At 41.6% G+C, this 27,185-nt stretch overlaps 1 protein-coding gene across 1 annotated transcript; it reads left to right on the top strand.

Annotated features, from left to right (window-relative positions):
* Positions 1–345: 345 nt before the first annotated feature.
* rpl5a (ribosomal protein L5a) lies at positions 346–20,705 on the top strand. The gene is made up of 8 exons (XM_060829966.1): positions 346–449; positions 4,158–4,227; positions 4,329–4,444; positions 4,612–4,746; positions 10,079–10,281; positions 10,792–10,969; positions 14,389–14,477; positions 20,524–20,705. Exons 1-8 carry the CDS (start codon positions 447–449, stop codon positions 20,621–20,623), a joined length of 894 nt encoding a protein of 297 aa, XP_060685949.1. The 5' UTR covers positions 346–446; the 3' UTR covers positions 20,624–20,705.
* Positions 20,706–27,185: the final 6,480 nt, after the last annotated feature.

Genomic DNA, 27,185 nt, shown 5'->3' with positions numbered 1-27,185 from the left:
AGACCCGAAACGTTAACTTTGATTTCTCTGCACAGATGCTGCCAGACCTGCTGAGCCTTTCCAGCAACTTCTGTTTTCGGATCTGCAGTTCTTCGCTTTTCTAATGATTGTAATTTGTGTATCTTCCTTAGTATTCAGTGCACGTCCCAATTTAGCATCATGTTTAATAGTTCAGGTGTCGAAGAAGACCCTCTTTCCATTCAGCTCCAGTTAAAATAGTGACTTGGCATTGAGCAGGTTAGTGTTCCTCCCGTTGGGCAGGGGGCGCTGCGGCCTGAGCGGATCAGAGTTGGAGGAGGAGGAAGGAACGATCTTACCACAAATTCACAACAATTTTCTACCTACTGCACATGCGCAGAATGAGCGGCCTTTTCCAGTTTGGCGGAATCGGCCTGCCCCAGAAAATCGCCTGGGTCCCGGGCGGTTGAGGGTGAAGACGCTTGAAAATGGTTGGTAGTTCCCCGAAATAAGCATCGATTCCGGTAGCTAACAGCTGCGTGGATCACACGGATCCTTCAGAAAGCGAGGAGTATTGTGTGTTGCGAAGGATGGCGTTAGATTGTTGGTAGCTCCAGCCTCTGGTCTCACTTCCCAACGTGGCCATTGGGCTTGAGGCTGAGAAACCGATCCCTGGGCAGGACGTGAAAGCAATCGCGATTAACACAGCTTTCTGGGCTAAATTAGTGTGTTTTGAATTTGTAAAATATCGCATTTTACCATTTTTCGATAACTGCACACTGGCTTAAATCATTTTCTGTGTAATAGTTGCTCATTCTGCAAAATGGTCTGTAGTGAACTTGGGCCTCCTTGGGCAAAAAAAAGTCATCTGATTTGTCGTTTAGATCCGAAGTTTTAAGCATTTGAAGTCCTTTAGGTTTTGTCATTTAAAAAAAAATGTGGGCTGCACTTTCGAGATCTCCCTTAACCTTTATGGACATGATACAGTATATAGTTTTTAAAATACCCAATTTGATGTCCTGAAGATTATTTAAAGTTAAATCATTTATAAATATAAAATCAGAGAGTTTAATATTTAAAGATACTCGGAAATAGTTCTTTCATTTCAACTTTGATTAAGTTAGTCCAGTATAATGGCCTAAAGTTACTTAGAACATAGAACAGTACAGGCCCTTCAGCCCTCGATGTTGTGCCAACCTTTTATCCTACTCTAAGATCAAACTAACCTACATACCCCTCATTTTACTATCTTCCATGTGCCTATCCAAGAGTCACTTAAATGTCCCTAATGTATCTAACTCTACTCCCATCGCTGGCAGTGCATTCCAGCCGATTTCTGACGTCTCCCTTAAACCTTCTTCCAATCACCTTTTCATCGTCCTGCGGAAAATACTCTGACTATTCACTGCTTCAGTCGTGAGGACTTGAAATTGTGAATATGAAAGACATGGAGTAATTTAAATTTATTTAAAATATAAGTGGTAGTGTTGGTCCATTTGTTTATTCATCCTGGAATGTGGGCATAGCCCATCTGCAAGTGGCTTGGTATAAGTTGATGACTGGAGTTACGTAGACCATAATGGGTAAGGATAGTAGCTTTTCTTCCCTCGAGGGCAACAGTGAACTAGTTGGACTTTTACAGTTCAATCGCTTTGTGTTCACTTGCAAATTACTGTGGTGACTTTGTCAGTTAATTCTTTGAACATTATCAAGGCTTCTGGATTCCTCATGCAGCAACATTACATTAGTGCAACTCTTTAGCAATTACATTTCCAATATGCGCTGGGAAAATACAGGAATAGAAATATCTTGAACCAAATCTGTGTTTTGCTTTCAGTGGAAAGTGTTTTGATTGTGACCTAAAATTTCATTTCCCCGCAGTTTGAGTAGTTTGCATTTCGAAGCACAAGTGAGAGTGGGACAATTGAACTTTGGCTGCACTCCTCTAAGATTTAAAAAAAAGTTTAAATGTCTGACTTAATAAGCTCTGTGTTGGGAAGGCACAAAAATGAATTTCAGAAAAGCCGGAAATAATTGACTGAAGGTCTTAGCAAAATACTCTGCTCTGAAATTTAAAAAGAGAAATCTCTGCATGCCTGGCAGCATTTGTTAATGAGAAGCAAGAGATTGGATTTATATTTGTGAGTTCAGTATGACTCTTTGGAGGACGGGAAGTGGCACTAGGTGAGTTGTTCCTTCAGGGAGCTGGCAGATGTGATTGGGCTCATGGTCACAAGGTATGAATTCAGATTTCTCCAGCTTCCTCATTTCCCCTCCCCCCACCTTGTCTCAGTCGGTTCCCTCAACTCAGCACCGCCCTCCTAACCTGCAATCCTCTTCCTGACCTCTCCGCCCCCACCCCACTCCGGCCTATCACCCTCACCTTGACCTCCTTCCACCTATCCCACCTCCATCGCCCCTCCCCCTAGTCCCTCCTCCCTACCTTTTATCTCAGCCTGCTTGGCTCTCTCTCTCTTATTCCTGATGAAGGGCTTATGCTCGAAACGTCGAATTCTCTATTCCTGAGATGCTGCCTAACCTGCTGTGCTTTGACCAGCAACACATTTGCAGCTGTGATCTCCAGCATCTGCAGACCTCATTTTTTACTCATGGTCTCCTTCTGTTGCTGTAGCTAACCTGCATTTTGAGTTGAAGTTTATATTTTATCTTTCATTATGTTGAGGTTTACAGGATGTTGTTGGTGAGGCTTCTTTAGGAGTAATTTGTGCAGTTCTGGTCACCCCGTTATAGGAAGGATATTATTAAACTGGAGACGGTTCAGAAAAGATTTACCAGGATGTTGCTGGGAATAGAGGGTTTGAGATATAAAAATAGACTGAAGACTGAAACTTTTTTCACTGGAGTTTAGGGGTTTGAGGTTTATAAAATCATGATGGGCATAGATAAGCTAAATAAATAAGGCCTTCCTGATGAAGGGTGTATGCCCTAAATGTCAATTCCCATGCTTCTCGGATGCTGCCTGACTATCTGTGCTTTTCCAGCACCACACTGTTTGATTCTGGTCTCCAGCAGTACTCGTTTTCTCCCATAGATAGGTGAATGTCAAGGGTCTTTTCTCTAGGGTGAGGGAGTTTAAAACAAAGGGACATGTTTTTAAGTGAAAGGAGAAAGATTTAAAAAGGATATGAGGGGCAACTTTTCTTTTATGCACAGTTTGTCAGTGTGTGAACTGGCAGAGAAAGTGGTAGATGCAGGTACAATTCCAGTGTTTACAAGACATCTGGATAATTCATGAATAGGAAAGGTTTGGAGGGGACGAGTTTTGTTTGGAAATGGGTTGGCATGGACTGTTTGGACTGAAAGATCTGTGCTTTCAGATTGACGCATATGAAGTATTTCCTGCAAAGGTCAATTTTCTCTTAATGAGTGCAAATGAAGACAATTTTTATTTCTTTGTAAATAAAGGTGATGAAACTGAGGATTTGAATATTGGAAACCTGCAGAATTATCTAAGTTAAACTCAAAGGGATCATTATCAGTTTTTGCAACAAAGCTATCCTTTTGAAGCTGAAAACCCAGGCAGGCAAAAACTATTTAACCACATCTTTTGGCCTGATTTATTGCCATCTTTAACAACCAGTCTCTACAGTTTTGGATCTTGGGTCTTTAGTGCTTAGTTCATTACTTCTACTACTCCAATCTGTTGAGAATTGGATATTGAATGCAGAGATTTTGCTTTCAACTAGTGACATTAGTTTCTAGCTGTCATTTCCAAGCAACTTCCAGTTGACCATACTGTTCATTATTCAGCTATCGTATGAGAGGAGAGTGACTTGCTATTTCACAATATGGCATTTTTGTGGGAGTTGGATAGATGAAGTGCACTTTCATAGAAACTTTCACTTATCTGCTTTGCAAAGCAGACTGAGCAGCAGTTTAATGGCTTGATGCAAAAGCTAATGAATATGAATTAGATGGATTTGATCTACCTAAACCTATAGCAAATTGTCTTTTAACAGTTGTTGCTGTGGCATAAAAAAAACTTCAATTGTGATTAGTGGTGATAAACATCGTATTGTTTGTAGAGTTCTGATAAGTAAAATTATCATTGGTATCAGAATGACTGTGTATATAAAATAGCCAGGATCTGTGATAAATTGGTAAATATACAGATATTTGGAAATCTTGCACATTAAGTTCTTACAATGCTAACATTGTTTTTTCTCTTCCAAACATAGGGATTTGTTAAAGTTGTGAAAAGCAAGGCGTACTTCAAGCGATATCAAGTGAAGTTCAGGAGGAGGAGAGGCAAGTTAATTCAGGAAACTGTTAGCCCTTACCTTGCACTTTGCAAGGTTCCAACAATTGGCGGTGAGACAGTTATAAAATGTACTCTCTTCCATTTTCAGAGGGAAAGACTGATTACTATGCACGAAAACGCTTGGTGGTACAGGATAAAAACAAGTACAATACCCCAAAATATCGGATGATTGTACGATTCACCAACCGGGACATCATATGCCAGGTAAGAGACTTGGATTAATGATCTGTTTTCGTGTTAAATGGGATCTACGATATGAAACCAATCACATTAATGGTCACTTTTTAAATTTTGGTTTTTGAATTTTTATATGTCAAACTCTCTTCTCCCATAGTAATGCAGATGATGTTGATGGGCTTCTTACCTTACAGATTGCGTATGCCAAAATTGAGGGTGACATCATTGTTTGTGCTGCCTATGGCCATGAATTACCAAAATACGGCATAAAAGTTGGGCTCACCAACTATGCTGCATCCTATTGCACTGGTCTGCTGCTTGCCCGCAGGGTAAGTTCTAGGTTAGCACTTATATGATTTTAAGGCTCTTGCTTTCTTAGAAGTATTTTTGAGATGGTCTGAACTTTTTAGGTAATTTCCTTATTTAAGGTCTTTTATTGGAGGGATGTAGAACTTTTAATGGTGGTTAACCATATAATTTTAATGTGGTGAAACATGTAGGTGATCTTATCTTAAATAATATTGCAAGCATGAGGTTTTGGGTGTACTGTTGTACAATGACCTTTGCAAATTCCATTTTTTCCTGCATTACAGTGGTTACACTTTATAACCATTTCATTGACTGTAAAGTGCTTTGGAACATCCTGAGGTTGTGAAAGATGCTACCTAAATGCAAGTCTTTGTTTTTATTGTAGTAGTTAAATATATACAGCAGCATTTAATCACAGATCTGAACATGGACATGAAAACAATAATTTGTATTTATGCCATGCTTTTAACATTGTAAAGCATCTCATGATACTTCACAAAAGTGAAATTGTAGTAAAAACTGAGGATGGGGCTATTTGGAAGGAGAAAATGAGGACTGCAGATGCTGGAGATCAGAGCTGAAAATGTGTTGCTGGAAAAGCGCAGCAGGTCAGTCAGCATCCAAGGAGCAGGAGAATCGACGTTTCAGGCATGAGCCCTTCTTCAGGAATGAGGAAAGTGTGCCAAGCAGGCTTAGATAAAAGGTAGGAAGGATGGACTTGGGGGAGGGGCGTTGGAAATGCGATAAGTGGAAGGAGGTTATGGTGAGGGTGATAGGCCGGAGTGGGGGTGGAGAGGTCAGGAAGAAAATTGCAGGTTAAGAAGGTGGTGCTGAGTTCGAGGGTTGGGACTGAGACAAGGTGGGGGGAGGGGAAATGAGGAAACTGGAGAAATCTGAGTTCAGCCCTTGTGGTTGGAGGGTTCCTAGGTGGAAGATGAGGCGCTCTTCCTCCAGCCATCGTGTTGCTATGGTCTGGCGATGGAGGAGTCCAAGGACCTGCATGTCCTTCATGGAGTGGGAGGGAGAGTTAAAGTGTTGAGCCACGGGGTGGTTGGGTTGGTTGGTCCGGGTGTCCCAGAGGTGTTCTCTGAAAAGTTCCGCAAGTAGGCGGCCTGTCTCCCCAATATAGAGGAGGCCACATTAGGTGCAGCGGATGCAGTAAATAATGTGTGTGGAGGTGCAGGTGAATTTGTGGCAGATATGGAAGGATCCCTTGGGGCCTTGGAGGGAAATAAGGAGGGAGGTGTGAGCGCAAGTTTTGCATTTCTTGCGGTTGCAGGGGAAGGTGCCGGGAGTGGAGGTTGGTTTGGTGGGGGGTGTGGACCTGACGGAGTCACGGAGGGAGTGGTCTTTTCGGAACACTGATTGGGGAGGGAAGGAAAATATATCCCTGGTGTTGGGGTCTGTTTGGAGGTGGTGGAAATGACGATGGATGATACAATGTGTATGGAGGTTGGTGGGGTGGTAGGTGATAATCAGTGGGGTTCTGTCCTTGTGGCGATTGGAGGGGCAGGGCTCAAGGGCAGAGGAACGGGAAGTGGAGGAGATGCGGTGGAGAGCATCGTCGATCATATTTGGGGGGAAATTGCGGTCTTTGAAGAAGGAGGTCATCTGGGTTGTTCGGTATTGGAAGCCGATGCGGCGGTGAGACCCTGGGAGCAGATGCGGCGGAGACGAAGGAATTGGGAATATGGGATGGCGTTTTTACAGTGGGCAGGGTGGGACGAGGTGTAGTCTAGGTAGCTGTGGGAGTCAGTTGGTTTATAGTAAATGTCCGTGTTGATTCGGTCGCCCGAGATAGAAATGGAGAAGTCTAGGAAGGGGAGGGAGGAGTCTGAAACGGTCCAGGTAAATTTGAGGTCGGGGTGGAAGGTGTTGGTAAAATGGATGAACTGTTCAACCTCCTCGTGGGAGTACAAGGCAGCGCCGATACAGTCATCGATGTAGCGGAGGAAAAGGTGGGGGGTGGTACCAGTGTAGCTGTGGAAAGTGGACTGTTCCACATATCCTACGAAGAGGCAGGCATAGCTGGGGCCCATGCGGGTGCCCATGGCTACTCCTTTGGTTTGGAGAAAGTGGGAGAATTGGAAAGAGAAGTTGTTCAGAGTGAGGACCAGTTCAGTCAGTCGAAGGAGGGTGTCAGTGGAAGGGTACTGGTTGGTACGGCGGGAAAGGAAGAAGCAGAGGGCTTTGAGTCCTTCGTGATGGGGGATGGAGGTGTACAGGGACTGGATGCCCATGGTGAAGATAAGGCGTTAGGGACCGGGGAAGCAAAAATCATGGAGGAGGGCGTGGGTGGTGTCCCGAATGTAGGTGGGGAGTTCTTGGACTAAAGGGGACAGGACCATGTCGAGGTATGCAGAGATGAGTTCTGTGGGGCAGGAGCAGGCTGAGACAATGGGTCGCCCGGGGCAGTCAGGTTTGTGGATTTTGGGCAGGAGGTAGAAACAGGTGGTGCGGGGTTGTGGGACTATGAGGTTGGAGGCGGTGGATGGGGGATCCCCTGAGGTGATGAGGTTATGGATGTTCTGGGAGATGAGGTTTGGTGGTGGGAGGTGGGGTCATGGTCAAGTGGGCAGTAGGAGGAGGTGTCCGCGGTGTAAAGGTCGGTGCGCTAAACTACTACTGTGCCTCCCTTGTCTGCAGGTTTGATAGTGAGGTTGGGGTTGGAATGGAGGGAGTGGAGGGTCGCACGTTCCAAGGGTGAGAGAGGTTGAGGCGGGTTAATGTCGCGGCGGCAGTTGGCTATGAAGAGATCGAGGGCAGGTAAGAGGCCAGCACGGTGTGTCCAGATGGATGGGGTGTGTTGGAGGCGGGAGAAGGGATCGTCAGAGGGTGGGCGAGAATCCTGGTTGAAGAAGTAGGCACGGAGGTGAAGGCGGTGGAAGGATTATTCGATGTTGGCGTGGAGGTGAAGGTGGCGGAAGGATTGGGCGCGGAGGCGGAGGCGAGGTTGGGGGAAGAATTGGATGGAGCTATTTAGACAGTAATTAAAAGCTCCATCCAACAGAGTCTTAAAAACAGAGAGAGACTCACAGCAGTAGACGGGATGATGTCCAGCCTGTGGAGCCTAATACTTGAATGCACAACCATCAGTGATGGGAAGAGTTTGGGGAACGCAAAGAAGTTAATCGCAAACAGTGATAGTTGGAACTGGTGGGGCACATGGTGTAGGGACCTATCAACACATGGGCTGGTCGCGCACAATCACAGATAATGTTTGCAATGTTCTAAGGCATCAATTGTAGCTGGGATTCTGTGGAAACCAGACTGATTTCCCCATTGCCTACTGGGTACGGTCTTCCAGGATGAACCTTTATCAATGTGCATGATGCTTCCTTCTGGCGTTAGGCTTTATACTGTTGTGGCACCACTTCATTGTCTTATACTGAAATACCCGAGGGGTCGATGTATGTATGCTTTTTCACCTGGCCCCAAGGCAGGGGCAAGGTTGATTGCTGAGCTAGGCTTTGTGCGGTATAGAATTGAAACTAGAATTTTGGATGAGTTGAAGTTAAAGGGTGCTGAATTGAAAACTATCCACAAGAGACTAATAACATTGAATCTGGAGCTGAGAAAGGCACAATGAGATTATCAGTGGCAAATGAATGGGCTGACGAAGATGTGGAGCTTACTGATGGCAGGGAGATCATGCAGTCTCTCATGTGAACCATAGTTTAGCTTCAAGTAGAATAGAGTCTGGTTTTGTCTTATGTGTGACAAGGAATGAGAAAGAGGAGGTTACAAGGGTGTACTTGTTTGTAATAAAATGTCTTTCAATAATAAGACTTCTGTTAATGGAGTGTGTAACCAGTAATGCAAACTTTACATTAACTGCATGCATATATATTGATCTTTAATTTGACATTTTAACACAAATAAATTAATTTCTTCAAATGTAGCCATTTGGGTACAGAACGGCTCGAAGGTAGATGACAGAAAATGGCGGTGGAGAGTTGCCTTTCAGACTGGAGGCCTCTGACCAGTGGTGTGCCATAAGGATTGATGTTGGGTCCACTGCTTTTCATCATTGATAGAAATTATTTGGGTGTGAACAGAAGAGGTATATTTAGTAAGTTTGCAGATGACACCAAAATGGGAGGTGTAGTGATCAGATGGGCCATTGGGCTGAGGAGTGGCAGATGGAGTTTAATTTAGATAAATGTGAGATGCTGCATTTTGGAAAGGTAAATTAGGGGCATAAGTTCAGGGTAAGACAGGAAAAATTTAAAAGATTACTTTTTCACACAGTGGGTGGTGTGTTTATGGAATGAGCTACCAAAGATAGTCCTGGAAGCTGATATAATTACAACATTTAAAAGGCATCTGGATGGGTAAATGAATAGGAAGGGTTTAGAGGGATATGGGCTAAGTGCTGGCAAATGGGACTAGATTGGGTTGGGATGTCTGGTCAGCAAGGACGAGTTGGACCGAAGGGCCTGTTTCTGTGCTGTACATCTCTGACTCCTAATTCACATTCAGGATGCTGGCCAGCCAGCATTTATTGCCTATTCCTAGTTGCTCTTGAGGACGTGGTGGTAAACTGCTTTCTTGAACTGCCAGTTTTCATTTGGTATCATTTAGATACACCCAATGACAAGGGAATGAGTTCCAGCACTTTGACCCAACAACACTGAATGAACAGCGATATATTTGAGACGGTGGTGAGTTGCTTGGAGGGCAGTTTGTAGCTGGTGGTGTTTCAATGTATCTGCTGCCCTTGTCTTTCTATTGGTAATGGTCATAGGTTTCGAAGGTGTGGTCTAAGGAGCCTTGGTAAATTTCTGTGTGGCAATAGCTTGCTAATACTAATCTCCACATAAGGAACTCCATGGGTATTGCATTGGTTGCAAGTAGAATGAAGATTCTTTCATTCTGCATGAGCATCAGAAATTAGCCCCTCGAAAAATGCAATCTGAAGTGAAAACAGGAAGTGCTGGAAATATTCAGATCAGCAACTTCTGTGGAGAGAAACATACGTAACATGTCATGTTGATGACCCAGTGTTGATGAAAGGTCATTTCTCTGAACATGATGTTGAATACTTCTTAATTTAACCAAAGTCTCTGAAACAAATACCTTTCCTATCCACTTGACTCTGTTGACGATATAAAAGGGCAGTGCACTGAGTCACATGGTTGCCATCCTATGGATTTTGACGGAAGAATTGTAACTGATTTGTATGAACTTTAAATGTGTATATTTTAATTTGGTTATCTAAAACATACAGTAGATTGCTTTGTCCATTGCTGGTGTTTTAATCCTTAAAATTCTGGGCATTGTAGTTATGGGTTTATTTTTAACAAGATAAAAATAGTTAACAATATTTGTCATTTTTCCTTCTTAAAAAAGCTGCTGACCAAATTTGGGTTGGACAAGATCTATGAGGGTCAGGTGCAAGTGACTGGTGATGAATACAATGTAGAAAGTATTGATGGAAAGCCTAGTGCTTTCACCTGCTATCTCGATGCTGGCCTTGCCAGAACCACCACAGGCAACAAAGTCTTTGGAGCTTTGAAAGGTGCAGTTGATGGTGGCCTGTCTATTCCACATAGGTAAGGGGCTGTGTTGTGTTCTTTTTATTCTGATGTTTCATAATTTAAGGCTTTGATTTTGTGCTTTGCTGCCTGATGTTGACATACACTGAACAGTGCAAACTTAGAAAAAGCAAAGTGTAGTATATAGGGAATTGAATCTATGCGTTTAATTCCTGAATTCAACAGTATCTTTGAAATGTGGCTTTAACTAACAGGAACAGAAATATGGATAGATTGGTGCATACTGCAATAACAACCGATTTGAATAACTTTGCCAGGGTTTCTTACAAACCTACATGAAACTGACACTGTCCAGTTTCAGATCTCTGGTAACTATGGTTTTAAGGTATTTACATATCGACATATGTGTATCTGCTTTGATCCAAGTTGAGTGGAGCTTACTTCAGTTATTCTTGCAGGTGATGTAAATTTTGTTGAAAGACTAGATAAGGATGTTAATAACTTTTGCAAAAGAGAAAAGTAAGTGGAATATTAAATGCATTGATTTTTTAAAAAAAATTATTCCAGCACCAAGCGCTTTCCTGGTTATGACTCTGAAAGCAAGGAATTCAATCCTGAAGTTCATCGTAAACATATCTTTGGGTTGAATATAGCAGAATACATGCGCTACCTAATGGATGAGGATGAGGATGCCTATAAGAAACAATTTTCTCAGTACATCAAGCATGGAGTCACAGCGGACGAGGTAGGGAAATGAATTTTTTAAAAAATGTACATGATTGTCATTGATCTGTCTTTAAAAACGAGTCTTTGTAGCCCAGAGTGAGAGGTTAGAGTATTGCTGTGTAGAAAAAGAAGATATAAAGTCAAACGTGTTCTGTGGTTTCTTTTCAGGATCATTGATAGCTAGAATCTTATAACATAGAAATATAAATTATAACATTTAATGAACATATAAATTGATGAAATTGAAGTTTATGTTAAGGAAGATTGAAGAATATTATGTTGAACTTAATATATGTTAATCATTGTTTTTAAAAAAGCCCATCCACCAACTGTGTAAGACTTGACACTGAGCCACATGAGATGTTAAGATAAATGATCTAAATTTGGATAGAAAGAGCGGTTTTAAGGAGATGAGAGTTTATGGAGGGAATTCCATAGGTTTGTGTTTAAGCAATTGAAAACATAACACTTAAAATCAGGGATGTTTTAGGCACTAGAATTGGGAAAGTGCAGAGATTTTGGATTCTTGTCGGCTGAAGGAGCAGTTCAGAGATAGGGAGGTGCAAAGCCCTGCACTGATGTAAAACCAAGGATGAGATGAGCCAGTACACTTTAGCAAAGCACAGAGTTAACTGGCTTTTAGGGCATAATGCAGGTTAGAATTGGGCATTAGAGTTTTGGGTCGGTTCAAGTTAATAGAAAGTTGAAGGTGGGAGGCCATCCTGGAGTGCACTGTTATTGCTGGAGACAGTTGAGAACAAAGATAGATGTAGATGAGATGAGTCAGGGCCAGAGAACACTTGTGCAAGTGGAACTAACAATCTAATTGATAAAGCAGGAAGCTCATTTCATTGGCAGGGTGTCAGGATTATGAATGGTACAGTTCAGTCTCTGGCAATGTTTGTGTTGTTATATCTTCATTTATAATAAGGAATACGTGGTAGTTTTTGGGGCCTAGTTTGATGAAGAACCAGACAGGCTGAACTTTGCATCATTGAGAAGGGAACGATTTGTGATGTTCATTTGGCCTGATGTTTGGGACAGTAATGAATTCGTTGTTTCTGTGTTTGGAAGTACTTCATCAATTGTTTACTTTAGTGTCAATCTTCTTGCAGTTTGGACAGACAACTATGATAGTATTATCAGAAACAAAAACAGAAGTTGCTGGAAAAGCTCAGCAGGTCTGGCAGCATCTGTGAAGAGAAATCAGAGTTAACGTTTGAGTCCTGCGGAAGGGTCACTGGACCTGAAATGTTAACTTTGATTTCTCTTCATAGATGCTGCCAGACCTGCAGAGCTTTTCCAGCAACTTCTGTTCTTGTTACAGTTTTACAGCATCCATAGTTCTTTTGGTTTTTATGGTAATATTATATTGCATTGCTAAGAGTTCTCGGAGAAGATTTTGTAGTATTGTTTTATAGTGGAAAAGTTTGACACACTGCCAAAGCAGGGCAATTGGAGATGGGCAATAAATGTGGGCCAATTGAGTGATGCCTATGACCCAGGAATGAATTTTTTTTTGAACAAGCTTGCCTTTCGTTGTTTAATAAATGCAAGTTAGCATATTCTTCTCCTACACTATAAACTGTTGCGACTGTTAGAAATTCAACATTGCTTTGAGGGCATTTTTTTTCCAGCAGTATTCAGCTTCTGTGCTACTAAGAATGTTTTAACATAAAAGTAGGACATTTCTACCCTCTTCACGCTGACTTCAAAATCATTCATGTAGTCTCAGTCCCCATTTCTTTCCTTGGAGCCCTGCAACATTTTTCTGAGTTTACTGAATTCTGTTTTGATGGCCACAACTAAGTCCAGTTCCTCTACCCCTTCGGATGCAGCATTCCAGATTATAATTACTTGATGTTTTGTGAAAAAAAAGTTTGTATTGCCATTGGTTCTTTTGCCAGTCCATTTTAATGTTTTCTGGTTTTGACTATTTGAACAGTGGGAAGTTTTTCACAATTTACTGTCTAAACTCCTTGTGATTTTGAGCACCTCTTTCATATCTCCCAACCTTCTCTAAGAACAAACTGAGCTTCTTCAATTTATCCAGTAACTTTTTAAAATTCTTTTAGTGGGATATGGTATTGCTGGCTAGGTTAGCAATCATCGTGCATTCCTCATTGACTAAGAAGCTGAGCCAATATTTGATGAAGTTTCATCATTACTCTCGTTCGTGTATTGTATGCCTTTCAAGCATTTACCTAGGATCTTGTAGGTTTTTTAAAAATCGCTCTTCCAGTCTGCCCTGTTACCTTCACCAATGTGTATGCATGGTCCAGGTCTTTTTGTTTTGCATCTGTTTAGAATAATATTCTGAGTTTATATTTCCTTCCTCATTTTTCCTACTGGAGGGCGTCAATTTGCACTTCATTGTATGAAATTCTATCTGCCAGATGTCCATCCGCCATTGCACCATGTCTTCTTGAAATCTATCACTATTTTTCTCGGTTCACAAAACTTCCATGTTTTCTTATATACCATCTGAAAATTTTGAAATTCTGCCCTGAGTACCTCAAATCATTAACAAGCGAAGCAGTTATCCTGGTGTATACCTTCCTCAAGTTTGAAAAAATAATCCCTCACCACTACGTTTCTCTGTTTTGTGTCTAATATATTCATGTCGTTGCTGTACTTTTTTCACGGGCTTTGCTGGTAAGCCTTTAACATAGACTTCTAAAAACGTGTTTAATAAAATGCTATTATCCTCATCAATTGATTAACTGAAGTACAAAATAACCAATGACTCAAAAAGATGGTGGGCGAGACATAGATAACAAGAAAACAGCTGGTGGCATCATATGACACACAATGAAAATGGAATTGCAGTAATCCAAGAAGTTCACTACTTTGGGTAGAAAACACTTGCCTTTTTGTGATATCTATATTTGAATTTAAAAATCACACAACACCAGGTTATAGTCCAACAGTTTTAATTGGAAGGACACTAGCATCAGTCATTGTGGAGGACACAATTGAAAGGCACAGAATTTATAGCAAAAACTTAGTGTGATGTAACTGAAATTATTCATTGAAAGATACCTTGATTGTCTGTTGAGTCTTTCATCTGTTCGAATACCATGATAGTTTCACTTCTTTCATGTGTAAATCACAAAACCTTTTTTAAGTTGCATTCTCAGGTTAGCTGTAACAATTGATCTTAGCCTCACAATTATGTCCTCCTCAATCACCTGATGAATGAGCAGTGCTCCGAAAGCTATGTGCTTCCATTAAACCTGTTGGACTTTAACCTGGTGTTGTGTGATTTTTAACTTTGTACACCCCAGTCCAATCTCTCCAAATCATGATTATATTTGAAGTGTTTTTATTCCAAAAAAACTTTAAATCTTGTATTTTTGGTCAAAGTTTGAAGGGACGGTAATGCTTAATCGTGCCAGTTTTATTTATTGGAGCTGCTTTCTTTTTAAATTTTCACAGATAGAAGAATTGTACAAGAAAGCTCATGCTGCTATCAGACAAAATCCTGTTCATGAGAAGAAGCCAAAGAGAGAAGTCAAGAAAAAGAGGTAAACACAAATACTACACTCACTCCTGATTCTTACAAAAAGTAAAATTAGACCTTAATCTTAATTGAATCAGAAACAAAGATTTATTTAGAATGAGGTTGAATCTACTTTCAGGTCAAGAAATAAAGGTAACTATATTAATTGAAAGAGTGCAGTTTTTTTAATGTAGAAGCGTAAGTATGTGCTTGTTTACTTGTGGATCAACTATGTTTGTATGTTTTGCTTTGTACATAGAGTGGAAAAGTTATTTTCAACTCAATCCAAATTCTTAGCATGTGCTTGAAAGTAAATGTTTTAGCTGAATTATAACTGCTGGTAACAAGAGAAGTGAGCCACTGTTATGAGATATCATGGGTCCATCAAGGTCAACCCCTCAAGCTGCCTTCCTACCCAATGTGTTGCTTTGTTTGTAATGAGCAATGAGCTACTTTAAAATAAAAACTGAAAATACACAGTGGGGATGATAGCAGCTGATTGTGTTTTGGTCAATATCGTCTGCAACTCCACATGCTGAAGCAGTCCATGCCCGCATGGAACAAGTCCTGGACACCATTCGAGCTGGGCTGATGGGAGACACAAATGTTGCTTGCTACTTAAGTGACAGGTAATTACATTTTTAGAGAGAGGTTAGACATCTCCCCTTGAAGTTACAGCATTATTATCACTCAATCCACCATTATTGACATTACAGTCATCATCATTGAGCAGAAACTAATTAAGGAAACCATATAAATACTATTCCTAAAACAAAGCAGGACAGAGACTGGAAATTCTGCAGTGAATATTTTGCTTCCTGACTCCCCATAGCTTGTTCCCCATCTACAAGACGTAAGTTAGGAATGTTCTGTATTTAGTGGCGCTGCATCCAGAAACTCGTCCAGTATGGCAAACCTGTTGATTGGATTGATATCCCTTTTAACTTAAATATTTACATCTTCCATCAATGACATAGTAGCAGCAGTGCAGCCACCTACAAGGCTTAGAAATCTATACCATAATTTTTTCATTGTCACTGCATCAAAATCATGTAACCCACTTTGTAACAGCATGGAGGGAATACTGACATCAAATGGACTGCAGAAGTCTAAGAATGGGCCCAGCGTCATCATCTCGTGCCCAAACAAGGACAGCCAATGAAAATTGGCCTAGCCAGGACAGCCTCCATCCTGTGAAAGCATTTTTTGAAACATCTGACCTTTTACCTTTTTTTGAAACACTGCTTGGTCTGGAGGAATTGTCACTCCGACAATTTTTGCATTAACTTGGTGTGTTCTGGTCCAGCTTTGTGTGATAAAGAGGTCAGAGGCTGTGTCACTACACGCTGTTGCTTTAATTTGCAGTTTCAAAAGCATCTTACTGCACTGGGTCAACTTCCTGGTGCTGCCTCCATTGCAGGAGTTGCTGCTGCTCGGCGTAGGACATCCTGATAGTCATCAATCTGAGGCTGTATTACTAATGCAGTGCCGAGACCCAACCACAGTCTGCTCCTTGGCCTCTAGCTTGTAGCCATGGGAACGAGGGAAAATCCAGCTGGTTCGGAACTTAGCCATGTCTTGTCCTCACCAGCATTCTTTTCTGGCTCTGCATTCTTGGGACTTCAGTGCCACTGAGCATCTTAGAGATGTAGAGCATGGAAACAGACCCTTCGGTCCAACCCCTCCACGCCCACCAGATATCCCAACCCAATCTCGTCCCACCTGCCAGCACCTGGCTCATATCCCTCCAAACTCTTCCTATTCATATACCTGTCCAAATGCCTCTTAAATGTTGCAATTGTACCAGCATCCACCACATCCTCTGGCAGCTCATTCCATACACGTACCACACTCTGTGTGAAAACGTTGCCCCTTAGGTCTTTTTTTATAATGGGCAGCACGGTGGCACAGTGGTTAGCACTGCTGCCTCACAGCACCTGAGACCCGGGTTCAATTCCCGACTCAGGTGACTGACTGTGTGGAGTTTGCACGTTCTCCCCGTGTCTGTGTGGGTTTCCTCCGGGTGCTCCGGTTTCCTCCCACAGTCCAAAGATGTGCGGGTCAGGTGAATTGGCCATGCTAAATTGCCCCTAGTGTTAGGTAAGGGGTAAATGTAGGGGTATGGGTGGGTTGCGCTTCGGCGGGTCAGTGTGGACTTGTTGGGCTGAAGGGCCTGTTTCCACACTGTAAGTAATCTAATCTATATCTTTCCCCCTGACCCTAAACCTATGCCCTCTCGTTCTGGACTCCCTGATCCCAGGGAAAAGACTTTGTCTATTTATCCTATCCCCTCATAATTTTGTAAACCTCTATAAGGTCACCCCTCAGCCTCCGCTGCAGGGAAAACAGCCCCAGCCTGTTCAGCCTCTCCCTGTAGCTCAAATCCTCCAACCCTGGCAACATCCTTGTGAATCTTTTCTGAATCCTTTCAAGTTTTACAACATCTTTCTGGTAGGAAGTAGACCAGAATTGCACTCAATATTCCAACAGTGGCCTAACCAATGTTCTGTACAGCCGTAACATGACCTCCCAACTCCTGTACTCAATACTCTGACCAATAAAGGAAAGCATACCAAATGCCTTCTTCACTATCCTATTGACCTGTGGCTCCACTTTCAAGGAGCTATGAACCTGCACTCCAAGGTCTCTTCGTTCAGCAACACTCCCTCGGACTTTACCATTAAGTGTATAAGTCCTGCTAAGATTTGCTTTCCCAAAATGCAGCACCTCGCATTTATCTGAATTAAACTCAATCTGCCACTTCTCGGCCCACTGGTTCATCTGGTCCAGATCCTGTTGTAATCTGAGGTAACCCTCTTTGCTATCCCCTTCACCTCCAATTTTGGTGTCATCTGCAAACTTATTAACTGTACCTCTTATGCTCGCATCCAAATCATTTATGTAAATAACAAAAAGTAGAAACCTAGCACAGATCCTTGTGGCACTCCACTGGTCACAGGCCTCCAGTCTGAAAAACAACCCTCCACTACCACCCTCTGCCTTCTACCTTTGAGCCAGTTCTGTATCCACATGACTAGTTCTCCTTGTATTCTGTGAGATCTAACCTTGCTAATCAGTCTCCTATGGGGAACCTTGTCGAACGCCTTACTGAAGTCCATATAGATCACATCTACTGCTCTGCCCTCATCAATCTTCTTTGTTACTTCTTCAAAAAACTCAATCAAGTTTGTGAGACATGATTTCCCACGCACAAAGCCATGTTGACTATCCCGAATCAGTCCTTGCCTTTCCAAATGCATGTACATCCTGTCCCTCAGGATTCCCTCCACCAACTTGCCCACCATCGAGGTCAGGCTCATTGGTCTGTAGTTCCCTGGCTTGTCTTTACTGCCCTTAACAGTGGCACCACATTTTTCCAACCTCCAGTCTTCCGGCACCTCACCTGTGACTACCGATGATACAAATATCTCAGCAAGAGGCCCAGCAATCACTTCTGTAGCTTCCCACGGGTTCTCGGGTACACCCGATCAGGTCCTGGAGATTTATCCACCTTTAACCGTTTCAAGACATCAGCACTTCCTCCTCTGTAATCTGGACATTTTGCAAGATGTGACCATCTATTTCCTACAGTTTATATCTTCCATATCCTTTTCCACAGTAAATACTGATGCAAAATGTTCACTTAGTATCTCCTCCATTTTCTGTGGCTCTACACAAAGGCGTCTTGCTGATCTTTGAGGGGCCCTATTCTCTCCCTAGTCACCCTTTTGTCCTTAATGTATTTGTAAAAACCCCTTTGGATTCTCCTTAATTCTATTTGCCAAAGCTATCTCATGTCCCCATTTTGCCCTCCTGATTTCCCCCTTTAGTATACTCCTACTTTCTTTATACTCTTTTAAGTGTTCATTCGATCTATCCTGTCTATACCTGACATATGCTTCCTTCTTTTTCTTAACCAAACCCTCAATTTGTTTCATCATCCAGCATTCCCTTTCATCCTGACAGGAATACACTTCCTCTGGATTCTTGTTATCTTATTTCTGAAGGCTTCCCATTTTCCAGCTGTCCCTTTACCTGCAAACATCTGCCACCAATCAGCTTTCAAAAGTTCTTGTCTCATACCGTCAAAATTGGCCTTTCTTCAATTTCAACCTTAAACTTAGATCTGGTCTATCCTTTTCCATCACTATTTAAAACGAATAGAATTATGGTCGCTGGCCCCAAAGTGCTCTCCCACTGACGCCTCAGTCACCTGCTCTGCCTTATTTCCCAAGAGTACTGTTTCTTTAGTGTTGCTGGGTCAAAACACTGGAACTTCCCACCCATATCTAAATTCACCACCACCTACTTAAGGGCTGTTAAAGACAACAGTGAATGCTGGCCAGCCAGCTATGTTCAAATCATGTGAATGAATTAAAAAAAACCTCAACTGTCGACTAGTGGTAAAGGTGGTGCCCCCCAGCCACTTAGGGTCTGAACCTGAGCTGCTATTCCCAGTGAGGTTTGGTCCCCTTTCCTCAGAAGTGTGGATCCAAGTGGAGTTGTCTGAAGAAGAGCCACTTTTGTCCGCCAACAATAGATTGACAGTAACAAGAGGTCAAATCTAGGGAAGGATAACAAATTCAAATTGGGATTTGAGGAGAGGGGAGTTGGGCAAAGGTCTGGTTGGGGTTAGCGCAATAGAGGAAAAAGTTAGATGAGTTGGGAACTCAGTGGGGAAGGAGGGATAGGGAGCTCTGACGTTGGAGGACAAGAGCTAGGAGATCAGGGAAGAGAAGCTTCTTAGCGTGATAGAGAGGAGGCATTTTTTGGAAGAGGGACATGTGTTGCGGTGAGAGAGGCTTTACTATTGTCACGATGGCACATGTAGAACATGGCTAAAATCTACATGAGTACATAAAACTGAACATTGAAAATAGTACATGATATACTGTTTACTTTTATAATGAGCTTTAATACATAGTGTTACAATGTTACTTTATTGCAATTTTCTTTTTGCTTCTGTCTGTTGCATTAACTTGTGTTTTTTAAAATACATCTTTGGGAATGGGGCATCGCTGGCAAGGCCCGCCTTTGTTCCCCATCCATCTTTGCCTTTCAGAAAGTAATCGTGAGTCAATTTTGAGAAGACTTGTAGCTCAGGTTGAGGTTTTGGATGTAGGTTTGCTCGCTGAGCTGGAAGGTTTGTTTTCAGACGTTTTGTCACAATATTCAGTAACCTCTTAAGTGACCTTCTGGATGAAGCTTTGGTGGCATGGCCCACTTTCCATGAATGTGTTTAGGTTTCCTTGGTTTGGTGATGCCATTTCCTGTGGTGACAGCATTTCTGTGGTGATGTAATTTCCTGTTTGTTTTCTCAGGGGTGGTAAATGGGATCCAAGTTAATGTTTGTTGATAGACAAACAACAAATAATTGCCTTGGAACCCATTTACCACCCCCTGACAAAGAATAGGAAATGACATCACAAAAATGTCACCACAGGAAATGACACCAAGGAAACTCAAACACATAAATAGAAAGCGTGCTACACCACCAGTGCTTCATCCTGAGGTTCACTGAAGATGTTACTTAGTATGGCGACGAAACGTCTGAAAACAAATCTTCCAGCTCAGTGAGCAAACCTACACCCAGTCGTGGTGAATTTAAAAACTAGTCAATTTTGCAAAGCATTGCTTGTAGCCTTTGATTCACATGCATAATCCAGCAAGATTATACTTTGGTGTTGATAGGGACTTGATTCATTATGGTGTACTAACTGCATTAATTGCCAAGCTACACTGTCGATTTTAGGCAGCTGCAATTGTTCACAGTTTTGTTGGAACATAAACAAAGGGAAATATAATGTTTCTATTCACTTGAAGTTGAATTCCATTCTAAGTGGTAAGGATTTGCATTTCTAATAACTCAAAGTGCTATCATAGATGTTTCCTGCCTCTCAATTTTTAGACTTCCTTGTCTTCAGCCACTTGTATCCTTGGACATCCGTTAATACATTAACTTGTTGGTTGAAGATTATTGAATACTTCTGTTGACTATTTAATTTTCTTCAAAAAGATAAGTGTAATTTTTCGAGTGACAGAAACATTAAATTATTTTTCTTGATTTGTAGGTGGAATCGTCCTAAGATGTCCTTGGCACAGAGAAAGGATCGTGTTGCTCAAAAGAAGGCCAGCTTCCTCAGGGCACAGGAACAGAATGGTGATAGTTGAACAGCTGCCTTTAGCCATTGTTCAACAAAGTACTAAATCTGATAATTCATATAAACTGTCAAATAAATTTAAAGAAAAACTGCTTCTGTTTGTGTTGACTTGAATATTGAAGGGAAAAGAAACTTTGAGTTTAATCTGTTTACCTTAACAGTGATTTTCCTCTCCATTCCCATTTCCCTCTTAATAACAGACAGTGAAGTCTGTGCAGAGCAATAATAAGCACATGGGAATTCTGGATTGATGGGGCTTTCGTTTAGTTTATAGGTCTAAACCCACCTATCGTGGATTATAGGTTTCCATCTGCCATTGTTTCTTTCAAAGCTACTACACAGGAATCTCATCTTTATTTTGTATTTAGACACAAAGAGCACTAGTATAGCTAACCCTACAAGCAGGTACTTAGTTAGAGTTATTAGAGTTATCTGAATTTAATAGCATGCCTACAAACATTTGAGGAATCCTAAATTTTGATTGAATTTGCCTCCTGCATTTCTGAAAGTTTGTTCCTGTGGTGCTAAACTAAAGGAAAGAAGTGTCATCTGATAATTAGTCTTTGAACTGGTATTTGATCTTGTCAAAGCAAGACCATGCCTGTTTGTTATCCAAAAAAGTAGAACTCCACCAACCTTCCTTGCATTGTCAAGCAGCCCCAAAGTCAGCCTGGTGTCAAATGAACATGGTGAAAGGGAGCAAGAGTGGAGGACATTGAGAAATCACTCCATTTTGAACTCCAATGGTAGCATATGTTGCAATTTCCACTATAGACAAGACATCTGCTAATCTTATATCTAACTTGACTTTTAATTAAGTCCCTGGACTGTATTTTGCTCTAAATGTGGAAAATTGCCAGTTGTTGCACCAAAACTGCAACCCAAAACATTCTCCAAACTTCAGAATCCACTGATGAGGAAAACCTCTTTTATCCAATGTAATTATCTAAAATGAGACCAGTGTAAGGAAACATGACCTCTTAATAGAAATGTACAACCTGATTTAAATATGAATTTGACAACTTATACAGAGATCAGAAAAAAAACATTTAAGATAGGGAAGCAGTGGAGTTTAATATGTCAGCATCATTTTCTAGAATGATAAACTGCTTCTTCCTGAGCTGCAGATATTGGAGTGGATTCTGGGAAATGAAGTAGGGCAAATTAAGTGCATTACAGTAGAAAAATCTGGGAAACAGTGAAAGACAATGGTGTGGATTCACCATGATAGAAATGCTCAAATGGAGAAGAGGAAATTGCAAGGATTTGTGAAGTTAACCAGCACAGGATCACCGCACCAATGAGGCTATTTTAGACACAGTCTAATAGTGAGAAATGAGAAATAGTGTATCCAAGGTAAGTGTATTTTGATAACAGGAAATTTATGTAATGTATAGGTTGGAATTGAAAAAATATGGAACACAAAGATTAACATGCTGTGTAAAATTGAACTGTAAAACAATGAAACTATTCTCTGGTAAACGTTTCTTTGGTTGAGAACTGGACTGCAGTCTCCACCAGATGGAGTCTTGGCCCATAGTATGCATGTAATTTGATCGGCCTGTTTTCTTTCCCTTTAAACATTCCCACTCATTGTGAATATGCAGCTGTGGGAATAAAAAGATATAATAGGACCTATTATAAAGGGCAGGCAATTATCAAGGAGTCCTGTGAAAGAAAGATAACCACGAACCCAGAAGAGGTTTGTAACATGAAGCAGAAACTGAGGAGGATAGCAGTGAGAAGAGCCAAGAAGGAAGTTCCAGTCAGTTAACTTTTCTGATTTGTAAAGTCTGTATTTGGCTGTTGAAACCCATGAAATCTTGAGGCTTTATTCCATTAGAAAGGATCTGGGATCCCCAAATGTGGAGTCTGGTCTATAATAGTAACTGTTTTATAAACAAATGTGAACAGTAGCGACTTAAAAATATCTTCAGGACCCAAATGGAAATCTTCAAGTGGAAGCAAAAGACACGTGAAATAGCATAAGATTGAGAAGCAGAATTAAGCCATTCAGCCCATTGAGTCTGGTCTGCCATTCAAACATGGCTGACAGGTTTCCAACTCTGTTCTCCTGCCTTCTCCCCCATAACTCTTGATCTCCATACCAATCCAGAACCTATCCATGTCTGGCTTGGCTTCCTTAGTCTACTGCAGCAATGATCCACAGATCATCTAGAGGGTGGTTAAAGCAATTTCTTCTCAGTCCTGAAAGGTTGTCTCTTCACTCCTGCTAAGTGACACTATAAGAGTTAGTTATGCACAGGTTAGTAATGGAAAGGAAATGTGAAAAAAGTAAGGCAATTCCAGAGCTTGGGTTAAGGCAGCTGAAAATGCAATTATTAATTATAATGAAATTAAAATCAGGGGTGCATAACATATGTTTCATTTCAAGACATCCAGCACCACGTCCTCCTTAATATCAACATATTTCAAGCTGTTACAATCTATTTCCCCACATTTTATATCTTCCATAGAGACATAAGATAATCAGAGGGTTACACATGTTGGACAGATGTCAGCCTTTTTCCTCTGATGACGATGGCTAGCATGAGGGGACATTGAAGGGTGATAGACATAGGTCAGATGTTAGAGGTAGTTTCTTTACTCAGAGTAGTAGGGGTGTGGAATGCACAGCCTGCAACAGTTGTAGAGTCGCCAACTTTAAGGATATTTAAATGGTCATCGGATCGGTATATGGATGTGAATTAAGTAGTATAGGTTAGATGTGCTTCAGATAGGTTTCACAGGGCTGTACAACATCGAGGGCCAAAGAGCCTATACTGCGCTGTAATGTTTTATGTTCTATATCCTCCACAATACACACAAATGCAAAATACTCATTTAGTATCTTCCCCACCTCCTGCGGCTCCACCCAAAGGCTGCCGTGCTGTTTTGAGAGGTACTGTTCTCTCCCTAGTTAACCTTTTGTCCTTCGTGTATGTACAAAATCCCTTTGGATTCTCCTTAACCTTATTTGCCTTTGCTGATTCATGCCCCCTTTTTGCCCTTCCGAATTCCCTTATAAGTATACTCCTATTGCCTTTCCACTCTTCTCAGGATTAATTCGATCTCTCCTATCTATAGCTGATATAGGCTTCCTTTTTAAACAGAACCTAAATTTCTCTCGTCATCCAGCTAACCCTACACATACCAGCCTTTCCTGTCACCCTAACATGAGTATACTATCTCTGATCTCTTGTTATCTCATTTTTGAATGGTTCCATTTTCCAGCTGTCCCTCTACCTGCGAACGTTTGCCTCCAGTCAGCTTTTGAAAATTCTTGTCTAATACTGTCAAATTAGCCTTCCATCTGTTAGGTTCTTTTCCTGAGGTTTCACACACATCAACTTCTGCAAATAATGAAAGTTTACAAGAGCCTGTACACGCTAGATGATCCCTTTGGCACTCTTTGCAGACATGTGAAGAACAAGCAGAATGAAGAAAACACATCCCCTTTGTACAGGTCAGTTGGCAATGCTCACGGCACTCTGGGCCACTCCACCAACCCCCCCTCCCCCACCACTCGCATTCCCCCCAATAACCATGTTACCTCAAGGTACAGTGGTAGGATGAGGTCATCCTCTGAGATAATGCAAATCTAAATACCCTTATCCTGGGGAATTGTTATGCAAACAATTTCCAAAATTAGTGATTCCCCAAGACAATGCAATACTTGGCTTTGGCGATTAGCTATGAAAGCATTTCTGAATGGAAGGGATTGAATGATAGTTTAATTTAATAATAGAAGGGGAGTAATAGTAAATGACTGTCTAAATGGAATGGGAGTCCTCTGCATTCCTGCATGAATGTTATCTCCACCCACTTCCAGAATGTTCAGTCAGTGCAGTTCAACCCTTTAATGTCCAACTTAATCTTTTAACATTACACTCCAATTTATAACTTAAACTTTTAGATCTGGTCTATCCTTTTTAATCACCATTTTAAAACTAATAGAATTATGGTATATGGCCTCAAAGTGCCCCCCCACTGACACTTCAATCACTTGCCCTGCCTTATTTTCCAAGAGTAGATCAATTTTTGCCCCTTCTCTAGTAGGTACATCCACATAATCAAAAAATTTTCTTGTATACACTAAACAAATCCCTCTCCATCTAAACCCTTAACACTAGGGCAGTCCCAGTCTACGTTTGGAAAGTTGAAATCCCCTACCATAACCATCCTTTTGTTTCTCAATTTCCCTCTATTAGGGGGTCTATAATACAATCCCAAAAAGGTGATCATTCCTGTCTTATTTCTCAGTTCCACCCAAATAACTTCCCTGGATGTATTTCCAGGAATATCCTCCCTAAGTACAGCTGTAATGCTATCCCTTATCAAAAATGCCACTCTCCCTCCTCTCTTGCCCCCTTTCCTATCTTACCCATAGCATTTGTATCCTGGAACATTAAGTTGCCAGTTCTGTCCATCTTTGAGCCACATTTCTGTAATTGCCATGATATCCCAGTCCCACGTTCCTAACCATGCCCTGAGTTCATCTGCCTTCTCTGTTAGGCCTCTTGCATTGAAGTAAATGCAGTTTATCAGCCCAACATTGTTCCCTGTTTTCTTCCTGCCTGCCCTTACTGTTTGACTTGCTCCTTTCCCAACTGTATCAGTCTCAGATTGATCTCATTCCTCACTAATTTCCCTGGCTCCCATACCTTCCCCCTCCCCCTCACTTTACTAGTTTAAATCCAGCAAATCTCCCTGCCAGTATATTAGCCCCTTCTAATTCAGGTGCATCCTTCTTGTACAGGCCACTTCAACCCCAGAAGAGATTCCAATGATCCAAAACTATGAACCCTTCTCCCCTGCACCAACTCCTCAGTCACATATTCATCTGCTCTATCCGCATATTCCTATCCTCACTTGCTCATAGCACCAAGAGTGATCCAGATATTACTACCATCACGGACCTCCTTTTTAAATTCCTGTCTAATTTTGTATATTCTCCCTTCAGAATTTCATCCTTTTCCCTTACGTTGTTCGTTCCAATGACCTCCTACTGATGCCTCTCCCCTCTGAGAATATTCTGCACTGTCTCAGAAACATCCTTGATATTGGCACCAGGGACGCAACACGCCATTTTGATTTTTGCTGCTGGCCGCAGAAACATCTGTCTATGCCTCTGTCTACAGAGCCCCCTATCACAATCAATTGCTTGGAACCTGATGTGCCCCTCGTTACATTAAAGCCAGTCTCAGTACCAGAAACTAGACTGATCATGCTTTATTTTGTCGTTTATATTAATGATTTGGGTGTGAACATAGGAGGTGTAGTTAGTAAGTTTGCAGATGACACCAAAATTGGAGGTGTAGTGGATAGTGTAAACGGTTACCACTGAGGCTCCCTCAACAGGATCTTGATCAGATAGGCCAATGGGCCAAGGAGTGGCAGATGGAGTTTGATTTAAATAAATGCAATGCATTTTGAAAAGGTAAGTCAGGACAGAACTTAATGGTGAGATCCTGGGGAGTGTTGCTGAACAAAGACCTGGAGTGCAGGTTCATAGCTCCTTGAAAGTGGAGTCGCAGGTAGATAGGATAGTGAGGAAAGCGTTTGGTATGCTTTCTTTTATTGGTCAGAATATTGAGTACAAGAATTGGGAGGTCATGTTACAGCTGTACAGGACATTGGTTAGGCCACCTTTGGAATATTGTATGCAATTCTGATCTCCTTCCTATTGGAAGGATGTTGTAAAACTTGAAAGGATTCAGAAAAGATTTACAAGGATGGTGCCAGGGTTGAGGATTAAGCTATGGGGAGAGGGTGGGACTGTTTTCCCTGGAGTGGCAGAGGCTGAGGGATGACCTTATAGAGGTTTATAAAATTATGAGGGGCATGGATAGGATAGATAAGCAAGGTCTTTTCCCTGGGATGGGGGGAGTCCAGAACTAGAGGGCATAGGTTTAGGGTGAGAGGAGAAAGATATAAAAGGGATCTAAATGACAACTTGTTCGTGCAGAGGGTGATGCATGTATGGAATGAGCTGCCAGAGGAAGTGGTGGGGGTTGGTACAATTACAGCATTTAAAAGGCATCTGGATGGGTCTATGATAGGAAGGGTTTAGAAGGATACAGGCTAAGTGCTGGTAAATGGGACGAGATTAGGTTAGGATATCTAGTTGGCATAGACAGGTTGGAATGAATTGTCTGTTTCCATGCTGTACACCTCTATAACTCACTGATTCTATATGGAACTTGCAGAGTTGTCAAAGGTTCGTAGACATGGAGCAGATTACAGACCAAGGGAAGGGAAAAAAATCCCCATAAGTGTTAGAAAATAAAAAAAATTTAAAATTGAAGCATTGGAAATCGTCAAACACTTGGACAATGGGTGGATGGAATGTGGTGCCAATTACTACATGGCAGCAATTTTAGAAGAGCACACATTTTCTGTTAGGTCAATGATAGGTTGACCAGGACAGCATTGGAACAGTGAAGCTTAAAGCTAGCAAAGGGAATGGACGAGAGATCCAATAACAGGCGTACTGGGACAGGATCAGTGGTGAGTGATGTCACAGAAGTGGGAATAGCCAGTCTTGATGATGAAATTCACTTCCAATGAAA

The sequence above is a fragment of the Hemiscyllium ocellatum genome, chromosome 9 (assembly GCF_020745735.1).
Source record: "Hemiscyllium ocellatum isolate sHemOce1 chromosome 9, sHemOce1.pat.X.cur, whole genome shotgun sequence".
Lineage (NCBI taxonomy): Eukaryota > Metazoa > Chordata > Chondrichthyes > Orectolobiformes > Hemiscylliidae > Hemiscyllium > Hemiscyllium ocellatum.
This window is presented reverse-complemented; position numbering and strand designations above follow the sequence as displayed.

What these genes read in the sequence shown, in the direction of transcription:
- rpl5a (XM_060829966.1), top strand. An exon ending in GTCTGCTGCTTGCCCGCAGG is followed by an intron (nt 4,747 to 10,078) that starts GTAAGTTCTAGG and finishes TTCTTAAAAAAG; the next exon opens with CTGCTGACCAAATTTGGGTT. An exon ending in AGAGAAGTCAAGAAAAAGAG is followed by an intron (nt 14,478 to 20,523) that starts GTAAACACAAAT and finishes CTTGATTTGTAG; the next exon opens with GTGGAATCGTCCTAAGATGT.